Source organism: Pagrus major, chromosome 20 (assembly GCF_040436345.1).
Source record: "Pagrus major chromosome 20, Pma_NU_1.0".
Lineage (NCBI taxonomy): Eukaryota > Metazoa > Chordata > Actinopteri > Spariformes > Sparidae > Pagrus > Pagrus major.
This window is the reverse complement of record NC_133234.1, coordinates 10005362-10018117: the sequence shown is the minus strand read 5'-3', so window position 1 is coordinate 10018117 and position 12756 is coordinate 10005362. Positions and strand designations below refer to the sequence as shown.

The 12756-nt window shown below is 41.6% G+C and overlaps 1 protein-coding gene across 2 annotated transcripts in view; it reads right to left on the bottom strand.

The window, feature by feature from the left end:
* The window catches only part of snx29 (sorting nexin 29), a 148204-nt gene that overhangs the window by 47252 nt on the left and 88196 nt on the right, over positions 1–12756 (bottom strand). For both annotated transcript variants that reach the window (XM_073490286.1, XM_073490287.1), the window contains 3 exons: positions 9761–9877; positions 8203–8258; positions 7721–7802 (listed from right to left, as the gene is read on the bottom strand). In XM_073490286.1, the coding sequence (XP_073346387.1) occupies positions 7721–7802; positions 8203–8258; positions 9761–9877 (255 nt within the window). The remainder of the gene's footprint in view (positions 1–7720; positions 7803–8202; positions 8259–9760; positions 9878–12756) is intronic.

Sequence of the window (12756 nt, the reverse complement as noted above, 5' to 3'; positions counted from 1 at the left end):
TCGAATCCATGAAAGAGGCAATAAACACGGCAAGCTTATTGGGCTAAAACTCTTAAATAACCTTTAGCGCCATTGCTAGCTGAACATTAAGAAGAAAAAGATGAAGATGACTGATTATGTGTTGGTTGTTAAAGGTTCTGCCCCAACATCACTGGCATGTAAGCAGTGTGCATGTGTGTCTGGAGGGGATAAGTAGCTACTAATAAGGTCTTTTAAGCTCCTGCTATCACAGCTTTGCCCTCTTTTGTCGTAAACTGAGGTGTGAAGATGTTTCTCTGTGAACTTTTATTAACTCTGCCCTAATTCAGCAGAGTGAAACTGCATTTACTATATGCGACTTGTGAAATTATCCAGACGCCCAATCAGAGCGTACAACTCAAGATTAGTCAACAAGGAGTCACAATTATATTTGTCTCTTCTTTGTCAGCAAACAAAACTTTATCAAAGCTCGACGGCGTCAGCTGCTATACAAAGAGTATATCCCTCCCGCTGCTGCAGCACTGCAGGTATGACACCCAGTAATCAACGACCTGAAAGCTCCCATCAGAAGGCAGCACAGCAGTCAGCTTCTCAGCAGGACTACCCCAGAGTGTCTGACAAGAGAAATGTAAAGTACTCTGAGCTAAATAGGTTGATTCAGAGTTAAAGCTTTTATGTTGGATATAAACATGAGGGAACTTTAGCAACAATCCCAGAACTTAAAGGTCTCATACTGTAGAAAGGTAGATTTCTGTCTTTTTTCAGAATAAAGCAGGTCTAGGTACCCCAATAAATACAGTGAAAGTATCAAAACGCTCGATCCACGGAGAAATACATGCAGCCCATGTGCAGAAACAACCATCAAACGAGCCATCAGGACTTCTGTATGGTTGTGCTGTCACAACTACACAGTCACCCCCCTCAGCCACAGCCCCAGAAAAGCCACATTTCACTTCTCACGTGACAAGGAGAGTGGAATGATGGCGGAGGATTTGTTGTCAAAGCAAACAGCAAAAGCAGCTATTTGGCAATATTTCGGATTCAAACCCAATGCTAATAAGAAATTTGATCATGTTAATGAGAGAGAAGGAGTCGGTTACCTTACTGAGAAGTTGGAGGTGTGCAGCCTGTTGCCTGCAGCTCTTATTTGAAACTGATCTGCTGTCAACAAATGCTAAAAAAGACTGTTGTTTTGCTCTGTAAATGCATTTTTGATGAACAGTAGCGGTAAGTGCTAAATTCACTGAACACATCGCAATTCCTGCAACTACGTCACCCTACTTCATAATAAAAGTCAACTCACATTTCGGCAGTTGAATGCTTTTAATGTGAAGTCTGCATTACTTACTTTACTGCATACAGTAAATCAACAGTGCTCCACAGGACATCTTTTCTCATAAAAAAGCCTGGTTATTAGTTGGTGGAAAATTCCATCACCGCGGCAACCTTAATATGAAGTAAAGAAAAGTTAATTGGAAATTTAAACCTTGGAGAAAAGTGCACCATGAAGACAGGTACAGTAAGTCAAGGTTCAGCAGTCTAGATGTGCCAAATAAGCTTTTCATTAAAAACCAAAAAAGTCGATCTCACGGTGGTGATAAAAGAAAAGTTAAAGGCAAAGAAAACATCACGTGGGAACAATGAATGTCTGTACAAGTGTATTTTGTGCTGATCTTAGCAAGTAGAAGTTGTGCTATTTCACTGGAAAAGTGTAAACAGTGACCTGCTAGCAGCACTAAAAGGTCAAAGGATCAGGAAAGTACTGGACCTATCCTGTGGCTACCTCTCCTGTAATTCATAGCTCTCGTTCCCAGAGTGACCTTTAGCTGACTGGCTTATTGCACACACAAATCCACACATCTTCAGATCCTGATAACATACAACAAGCCAGCAACTCATTTATTGAGAAATGAAAGAGTTCCTCATCAGCTTCTGACTGATGCTCTTTTCACAGCACAATGCCAGCCTAAAATACACAGGTGATGAAAACACAGACACTGCACACACCAAATGACTCCTCGTGTTCGTTGTCGGCGTGAAAACGATTCTTCCTTCCCTCCTCTCATGATAGCCTCTATTGTTGGTATTGTGTGGGAGGGAGACACTGATTTGCTGCGGCCGGTATAATTCTTTCATTATGAGTTCAGAAGGGAAAAAGAGGCACAGCGAGGGATGGAGCAATGGAGGGATGAAGGCCCAGAGGGACGGGGTGCCACAAAGAGCAAAACCTCACTGATAATGGAGCAAATCAATCAGCCTCTTGCTTTCCATCTCTGTCTGTCTCTCGTCATCCATCCACAGGCCTTACTGAGCTTTGGATGGAAGTCATTTCGGAAAGCTTGGAGAGAAAAGTAGCTCTGAGCAAATGCAAAGAGAGAAAATGGAGTACAAGCCGTTTAAGCGGCGCCATAATGCCATGCAATCTGGCAGAGGGAGGGCGATGGAAAGGGAGGCTGAAAAAGACAGGCAAAGAGAATGGAGAGATGACACAGGAGGGGAAGAGAAGACAGATTAGAGACACATTATGAGAGGTGGTGGTTAGATCAGCCCATCTTCCTCTTTGGGTGAGTTAAGCAGCAGTGTAGAGCTGTTAGCGTGCTTATTTTCAACCACAAGGTTGCTGTGACCTAACTTAGGCTCCAGCTTCGAAAAATCCCACTCACTCTCCGAGCCTCCCAAAACCCTCTCTAGCTTCAGCTATGGCTCATTGCTCTCATCATTGGTTCAATTTTGTAGTCATATGCGTGTGTGTGTGTGTGCGTCAGAATGAGAAAAATACTGAGAAAAAAGTCCATGCACCCGCTTGAGGGTATTTTAAAGAGACCCCTGCCTTCTCCCTCATGATACTCTCCGGTCTTTAAGAGTGTTGGCTCGGTGTTCAATCACCATAACCACCTCACCTTAACAACAATGACTCCAGTCACCTTGGCCATCCATTAGCCTGTCTAAGAACAAAAGCTGTTCCATAGGGAGCCATTAGACGAATATAGCTCTGGGAAGGGAAGTATCCAATACACCAGATGGGCTTCGCTTTATATCCGCTCCAGGGCTGGACAGCAGTCTCACAGAGACCATTGTCGAGAGGGAGAAATTAGGCTAAATCGGTGCAACACATGGAAAATGTTCAGGTTCGATGCTGGACTCCATCCATGAATGTGGAACTGCAGGTGGACACTGATTATTGCCCAAAGCATGGCAGATATCCACACACTCCACACAATAGTTTGGATCAAACTATTATCATCTTTAATTAAATTGAAGAGTGTGGGATTTCCTCAGGTAAACCATTACACTATCTATCTACTCTCAAGAAGATACTGACTTCTTTTATTGTTTGTTGATGGGAAATTTGTACCTTCATGCTCCAGTTTGTGCCTCTCCGATATTACCAATTCTGTACATATGAGTCACAAAGTTAAAGGGTAACTCCACTCATTTTACACATTAAAGTGTGTTTACAGGGCTTGGGGAGTACTACTGCATATATAGAAAAAGTAGCATGAAGCCTAGTGGCTCCAGTGGAAGCTGCATGTAATCTGATAAACTGCCTCCTGTGATGTCACTCACTGGCTAAGTTGCATTGTGGGTAATGTAGGCACCACATTTTTCCACAATACAATATGTCCCGGCTCCTTCTGTAAAACTGAATATTGAAATATTAAGATTATATAACATTCGTTTTGCATAAAAATGTTTACGGTGCAATATGTAAGAGTAACATTATCAACAGACTTTGAGGATAAACAGTTTTGACATAATGTTATGGCACGGATCCCTGCCAGCATTCCCCACTGGGTCCACTCCATCCCGGGCATGAAAACCTCCTCCTCCTGACAATCCTAACCCCCTGTGAAATGTACAAAATGTAAAATGCAAGTCTTCAAAAACAATCCAAGCACACATATATCTGAAATAGCCAATGCATCAACAACAGATCTTCATCAGGGTCATTGTCAGCAGTAATTTGCAGACTTATATTGCATTAAACCAATAAGGTGAGTGGGATGAAGGTTCTCTATCAATGTGCAAGCATATTGGTCAAAAACGAGGAAGTGATAAATCTTCAATACAAGGTAGAGGGGAGGAGGTGGGAAGAGAAGGGATGAGAGAAGATTTTTAATAATTTTTTAATCTTGGTTCACTTTGCAGAAGGTGAGCAGGAACATATATTTGGATAAGGGCAAAGAGGTACAACATGTTAAAAAAAAGTTATTCATCAAAATGCAGGTGAAATATTTTGCGTCCTTAGAGAAGTGTGTGGAACTGCCTTTGGGTAAGTATTGTTAAGTGATCAAAGATCAGAGGGTATTTATTTACTCAGAACATCAGATGCTTAGCTCAACTCAAACGTAATGGTACTTCATGAGAGGCACAAACTGGGGCTGTTCAGTAATATGCAGTGATAGTGCCACATCACTCTGTAATGAATCCTCCAAAACCGTGCTTTTGTGACAGTACCATTACAATCCACTCACCTTTAAGTCCTCCTGCATAAATAAACTCCCAAATTGTAGGTAACAAGTCGCTTTCCAAACACTGTGCTGCAATTTCAAAGTAAGCTGCTTCCCACATGAGCATTTTACCGCTGCCAATGCCAGAAAATTCGAAATCATTTTCATCACACATTTTGAGAAAAGGACAGATATTTTTATCAAAGCATCTGCTTTTCAATACACTTAACCAAAGTTCCAAGCAGGCATGTTTAAAGATTTAAGAGACACGAACAAGTGGAATTAAAACAACGCATCTCATTTGCCACTGACAAGCTTCTGTCGTGTCGGGAGGATGTTGATAATATCACACAAAAAGGTGTCAGGGAGCTCACAGCTCGAACCCCGAGTTGTGAATTTACATCTATTATTTATAAGTTGAGCCGGGCTGAGCTCCGTGGTCAGCCAGTCCTGACTATCAGTTAGAGCTGAGGATGTGTCACCTGTCTCTTCCAGTCCCATATGGTTTCCCCTGACTAACGTTACAGCTGTACCTCCGGCTACAGAGCAGATAACAGCACAGTGTTTGTGTGTTTGTGGGCGTGTGTGTGTGTGATATTCTGTCTCACAAATGGTTCTGTACAGCATGAAGAAGTGTGTCTACTGTACCTGCTCTTGCACATATTTCTGTGTGTGTGTGTGTGTGTGTGTGTGTGTTTGTGTTTATCTGTATGTGCGTATTCCACCCAGTGACCATTATATTTGTGTCTGTACAACTATGGACATGGGTGTTTATTCATGTGTGTTAGTGCGACAGGCTGTCTGCATGTGTGCCACACTGTCAGTCTCACAAAACTGGACCAGGGGACTGAATGTCTGAGTGAGTGTGTGTGTGTGTGTGTGTGTGTGTGTGTGTGTGTGTGTGTGTGTGTGTGTGTGCTTGCTTCTGTCTCATAGGGGGGAACCGGTGGACGGCTGCAGCGAGAGAGCTGAGGTGTAACTACTTGTTAATGTGACAGACACAGTAAAACAGTCACAGAGGGAATGAGCCGCCATTGTCTACTTTGCTCGATAACTTGACAGATAGAAGAAAAAGCAGCAGTTCAGTTTGTTAAGCCGCTCTTGAGTTCAGTTCCCAACACACCTGACTTAGATAAGTGCCTGGCGCAGAGCTCAGGAACCACTATTTTGATTAAGTGCAGCTGTGCCATTATCATTGGCATAAATGCCAATGATAAGACTTGACTACAAACTTAGAAATGGCTCAGACTGAAGTGGGAAGTGCCGTCACTATTTTGGGATTGACTTTGGTCTAGAAAGGTTTCGGAGAGATGCCAATCAGTGATAAGGGACACAGCTATGATGGAGGGGTGACAACATAAAAAAGACACTGTCACTTTAAACTTCTTCTTCTGTGATAAAGATCAGTGAAAAAGAGGCTTAAACATACTATCTTTCCTTTTGGCACTTAGAAATGGCTTTATGTTCGAGAAGACAATTCTTCTCTCAGTTGAAAAGTGTTCTTTTTTCACATGATAGGAGGCATACAGTATATTTTAGCCAGTCTTCGGGAAACAAGACATAAGGGCAGTCCACACCAAGACCGATCATTACAGTATAGCAATAACTATAAAAACAATGATGTGAGCATCCACACTGATGAATGATAATGTTCTGGAAACGGTGGCGCTGAGCACGCACTGTGCGTTCCAACTGTGTCCGCAGCTTAGGAAAATGGATATTTATGACCTGTCACTGCTGTATGTTGTATAGAGACACAAAAGAAGAAAACCCCAAGAAGGATATGGTTTATGAAATTCTTCACTGATGTGAATCCAACACTCTGTTAGGATGGTTGCTGTCTTTTGAAAAAAATTTTGTATTCATACTTTTGGCTGAGTTAACATCAATTATCCTGCAATCATTTTAAAAAACATCAAAGCAAACTTCAGAGACCCCATCAGCACCAAAGATCATTTGGCAGTATGTCTCGAGTAAAATGTTTTTTGTGTAATTTGCAGCCTAATAAAGGTTATTTAAGCATTTACTAAGTTGGATAAATATCCAAGACTGAGCTGTTGGAGTAGACCATCTAAAAAGTGTCTCCTAAATGCCATCAATTAGCTTACACAAAAGAAGTAGGCTACAGTTAGAAATCAACATCATTCATCAAATCGCCCTGAAAGTGATCCCAACATTATTGTTTCCCGCTGTGGTTGTCATTATAGTTGTGGTGTGGATGCCGCCATCTACTTGAGTAAGAAAGATTTTTAAAACAATCTCTTTATAGTTATTGTTATAGTTAATGTTCTTGGTGTGGCCCTTAAGAGTCAAATGCTAACATTAGCATGGTAACAAGAGTTAACATTTTACATGAACATAATACCCAACCATGTTCATCATCATACTTTAGTGTGGTAGCATGCTAGCATTTGCTAATAAGCACTAAAAACAGAGTAACGCTGAAGATGATGGAACTGCCATTAATTCTGCAGGTATTTGATCATAAACCCAAGTATTGGACGAATTACAAATTTGACCTGATGATGGCGCGAAAGGACAGAGGATCACCAAAGTAGTTACAAGTGGAACATAATTGTCTTCACCAAATTTCAATCAATCATTGGCAATCAATACAACATTTTATTAGGCAATTTACTAAAAACCACACATTAACCTCATTGAGATGTTGGCTAAATCAAGAAAACATGAAAATCATGATGATTTATCACCTGGGGACCACGGATATCTGCACCAAATTTCACTGCAGTTCATCAAATGTTTGTTGAGATATTTCAGTCCGGACAAAAGTGTTGGAGCTGACAGACCAGCAGACCAACACTGGCATCCCTTGAGCTTCCCCGCTAGCTAGGTTAACAATAGGTTTGTCCCTGCTGATTTAAAAAAACACTGGCCAGCAAAGAGTTGAGAGGCACAAAAAGCCTGGAGTGCAACAATGCTAATGAACACTGATTATGAGGCATTCATGCAAACTTGGATTAATGCATAATTATTTCAGAGCTGGCTCATTCGTTTCCTCGCTCCGTGCCTTAATTAACTTGTAACACCATCCCTCTGTTGTTTTGTTAAGTCAAGCAAATTGATCACAAAAACTTCTCCCTTAACGCTCTATTGCTCTTCATTTTCATCAGCTTCTTTATCCTCTAGGGAGGTTATCCCACAAATCGCAACAGCATAGATGTGGCCATTTGTTTGTGAGCAATATGTCCTTTTTTGATGACTGTACTAGTTTTGCCTGGTAACCAGAGGACACGACTCAGACAGACAGATATAACAGTCGCTGAATGTACCTGATAGACGTGGTAGGCGTTGGCAGCTCTGCCCTGCAGGAACACAGAGGGGATCCACACGTTGATAAGAGCGCGATGAGCCCTGAGTGACACAAACAACATACCGTCCTCACTACCATCGTCATTATCATCATCATTATCATTATCACTGGCAGCAGCAACATCAACAGTTAGTCAGCAGTATGCTTGGACAGCTACGGCAAATTACAGCTCACTCTGGTAAAACACCTCGAAATCTAATTTGGTCACGATCTGGGAGCGGAACGAATGAATGAATGTATGAATTCAAACAGTGTTTGAGCTTTGCTCCAAGGTAAACTTGAGGAAGAATAACACACAATTATACTGGAAGAGCAGATATTTTACAAGAGAAACTCAGAAAGTAGGTAGATATCAATATAAAAAGAGGGAAGGTTGGGGAAGGGGTAAGAGAAAGACTGAGTTAGAGAGTTCCAGAGGAAAAATAAAATAAATATTCTTACGTTTCAAAATCTGACAGGCTGGGATCATCTGACGTCTGGCTTAAATCGCCTGGAACCTGGAAAAAAGAGAGAGGGGGAGATTAATTATGAGTAAGAGAGAAACAAAAGAAAGACAGTCATTACACATAGACTACAAACTCATGCACAAATGCATATATATATATATATATATATATATATATAGATATACACACACAGACACACAGTGTCCTAAATGCAAGTGATCCGCAACAATGGGTAATTACGGAGTAGCTCAACTAATTTGAAAAAATGCTTTAAAAACATACGCTTAATACATTTGTTCTAAATGTCCAAATGAGATGACAAGCTGGTGTGATAGGTATCTGAAATACCTCTTGATGCACATGAGTGTGGTTTGTGTGTGATGCTGTTTTTGATGAGTATCCTCGGTTAGCAATGGTTATCCTAATCTGACACCCATTATGTAATTTTTATGTGTGTGCGTCCATCTTCCCTCCATCTCTCTTGTCCAGAGCAGGTCTGTCAGCTTTTCAGCTCTCCCGCAGAGACTATCTAAACCTGGGCCAAGACACAACGAGGCCACAGCCGAGTCACACACAGACACATACAAACAAAACACACACACATAATGAAAGAAACAGAGGACTGAGAGGAGGAGAAAGAGTGCGGTACAGAGGCAGGGAGATAGTGACCCGGGTTTGGTCAACTGCAGCAACTCTTGGGAGCTGGAAGCATGCAGCAGGACACACACACACACACACAGAGGGAGTGAGTGGTCCAGCAGAGCAGGGCTGAAGCTGGGGGATAAGAGGTCCTATCTTCAGCCTGGGGCTCCCATCATTGCCACTGTGGACAGTTTGTGTGTGTGTGTGTGTGTGTGTGTGTGTGTGTGTGTGTGTGTGTGTGTGTGTGTGTGTGTGTGTGTGTGTGTGTGTGTGTGTGTGTGGGTGTCTAAACTGCTTCCAGCTCTCCTGAGCATGACCAGATGTTGGCATTATGTGTGTGTTTGTTGTTATTGTAGAGGACAACTTTGAAAGTGGTGGGGAAAGTAGTTTGTTTGAAAAAATGGACAGATAGCATTAGCAGTGATAGCTGCCGTGGTAGAACAGGCACCAAAAGAGCACCACTCACAGAAAATCAAACTTCATCAACAGAAAAGTAGAAAGACGCGAGCACACACTGTTGACTGACAGATTATCTCTGGGAACTGCAGTGCAGCAGCATCAAAGAAAACTCAAAACAGGAGTCTCACAGATGACAACTTCAAGCAAAATGCAGTTAACTGTTATTGGCAGCCATTGACCGGCTAGAAAAATGAGCAGAGGACAAAACAAACAGGGCAAAGTGGAGATGAAAATCAAACAAAATCACTAGGAGAGTCAGAGAAATGGCAGGGTGACAGAGATGGGAGGCTGGAGGGAAAAAGAGAAAACCTGCAGAGAAATCAGATGAGAGGGGACAGCACTGTGTGTGCGTGTGTGTGTGTGTGTGTGTGTGTGTGTGTGTGTGTGTGTGTGTGTGTGTGTGTGTGTGTGTGTGTGTGTGTGTGTGTGTGTGTGTGTGTCCAGTCACTCACCGGTCCTCTCAGGTCAATCAGTTCCTGTCTCATCTGGACAATGAGGTGGTCTTTGGCCATGAGGGAACGGTACAGTCGCTCATTAAACTCTATCAGCTCACCATGCATCTCGGCTACCTGCAGCGCGCACAAGCACAGAGGAACAAAACACACAAAAAGGTACTTCAATTAATCATCCTGAACAACATTATTATTAACAAAACAATGTTAAATAATGGACAATAGAATATCACGTGAACACTTTATGTATAGTGTCAGACCATTAAAAAAAAACAACAATTCTCAGCTTCCGTTTAACACACAAAAGGCAGAAACACTCCAGGTGAAACGTAATGCGTGTTGACAGCAAGACAGATTCTGGGAAACAGTCAAACCCCTGACAGAGACGGGAGGCATGGAGGGAGAAATGGGAGAGAGACATAGAGAGAAACAGACAGGGAGAGAGAGAGAGAGAGAGAGTGAAAAAGTGAGGGGGTGAAACCAGTTCATATCCTAAACAGTCAGACTCCTGCCAGCCTGCTAATCAATTGTCATCAGCTCTAACTAACCTTGACGTGGTGTTATTCACATCTGTGTGTATGCGTGTGCTCATGCAAATACAGCCACCCTGTTCTGTGTGTGTGTATACGTGTGCGCCTGTCTGCCTAACCATGCCGGACAGTGTGGACAGGTCTCTGTCAGGAGACTGACAGCTGTGACACACACTGTGCTGTATGGAGGACACCTGCTGTCACAGCCACTTCTGCAGAGCGCTGACAGGTGAGCCGAGTCGCTGCGGCGCCGTTGCTCCAACACCGACCCTAAAACATTAACTTATTCACATTCCATTTAAGAGCCCACACACTGCCATAAAGGAGGAGAGGCTTCTTATGTAATAACAACAACAGCGATGATGAGCATAATAAACTTGATTTATCACAACACTTCAGACACTGAATGCTTCGCAAAATAGTTTTTTGCTGAAGTAGATTTACTGGTTTGAATCCAAAATTCAAAGCTGTGACAATAAAGCATGAGAGCCTGGACCCGTGCTAACGTTATAGGTGACAGTTAGGATGACACTGCAATAACAATTTGTAGCACTTCTGATGTTGCTGGGCATCTATCTTTGTTGGTTCAGTTCCATTTCATCTTTATTTAACCAGGTATGTTCCATGGAGGTTGGTAAGCTCTTTCCCATCAGCTACATATTTTTAAAAAAAGTCTATCATAACAACCAACTTGTGGTTTGAAGCAGTTAGTTCCTGAAGTCTCCATTTGTCGGTGGTGACAAGACTTCAGGAAACTGCTCACGCCAAGAAATAGTCATGGAAACATGAAACATGATGCCAATAAAAACCAAAAAGCAAACAATATAATATGTTAATTAGTGAGCTTTAGAGGTGCTGGCAGGTGGATTTCATTACCTTCTGGCAGAGCCAGTTTTTATGCTAAGCTAAGCCAACTGGTTGGTAGCTGTGGTCTTTTATTTAACAGACATGCATGGAAGTGGCATCGATCTTCTCATTTTTCTCTCACCAAAAGAGTGAATAAGCTCAGATCACAAAATGTTGAATTATTAATTTGAAACAACATTTACAATAATGAAATAACTTCTCACAAGGTAACTGAATTCAGTCTTTCGTAGTGGCATTGAAGTAGATCCAAACCTTCAGCTGTCACGGCAGCCCTCTTTGAAAAATAAAGATCCACCTTTGTTTTGTCGATTTTTGTCAGTAATGCGCTGGTTACAAAATCAACAAAGATAAAAAGGTTTTTCTCTCAGTTTGCCCATAACCATTATCAAACACGATATGTAACAGACAGACGATTCATACTAACCCAAAGCAAATACAAGTATGATACAGAAAGCAGTTATTCACAGAGCCATGTCCGGTGGAATTCAATTACACTGCATATTATTCAAGAGAAAGATCAGTTCAAAATGTCTGTTGGAACGGTATCTTCAAATGTTTGTGAAACCAAAACTGAATTATGTGTTTTGTAAATATAAAATGGTGTAAGTGTGTTTTTCTGGGTGAAATTAGAAATTACCCGTGACAGTGAAATTATTTCCATACCCTATTTTCTTGGAATCAAATATGTGAGGGTGTATGAAGGATTAACTATAATTTAAGACTGTCAATCAGAGAAAGAGTTACAATTATGAAGAATTATTACATGTATTTGACTGAGTGCTGAAATCAAGTTTGCTGTGATTTTTTGTGGAATTGTGATTGATTTATTATTTTGTGTTTACTGAAAGGATCACAATGTTGTTTCTCTTCCTCTTCTCTTCAACTTTGATGTTTATTTGTTGAGATGAGATGGTTTGCTCGTTGTGTTTATTCATATGACTGTATGTGGGGTGGAACGAAAGGGGACTAGCCAGTGCTTGGGCTGGTGCTAGTGGGGGATCCTAATAAAAAGAAGAAAAGAAAGAAACATGCCTCCTGAAAAAAAAAAAAAAAAAAAAAAAAAACAACATGCCTCCTCATTTGACCTCCAACTTTTTTTATACACAAATAAAAGCTTACAAATGTTAGTGGGCATGATGGGCAAAATCGAACGTGTTGCATAAAGATCAGTTTACGCGTGAATGTTTGAAAAGACTGAATGGAATGAATTTATTCCAGAGGTAAGGCATTCAGTATAACAGGGGCCCTGATGGCAAAAGAGTTGCGGATTTGCAGTATTCACCACCACAGGAGCACAGATTACACTCGTCAGGAGGTCTGCTGTCTGTTTTCCTTAAATTATGACAGCTTTCACACACCATTGCTAACTTAGGTGGGGATGCTAAAATGTTGCTTCTGGTGTCCTACGATAACACCAACTTGTACTTCCATTGTTAATGTCCATATTTAGGGTTAGGGTTGCAGCGCAGAGGTTCTGGACAGGCAAGGGCGATCACTGCGTAAGTTCATGTGTTACATTTGTAGCAACAGACACCAAAAAGCCGGACAGGACAGAGAGAGAACATGAAAACTGGATGGAACGCATAACTACCATTAATT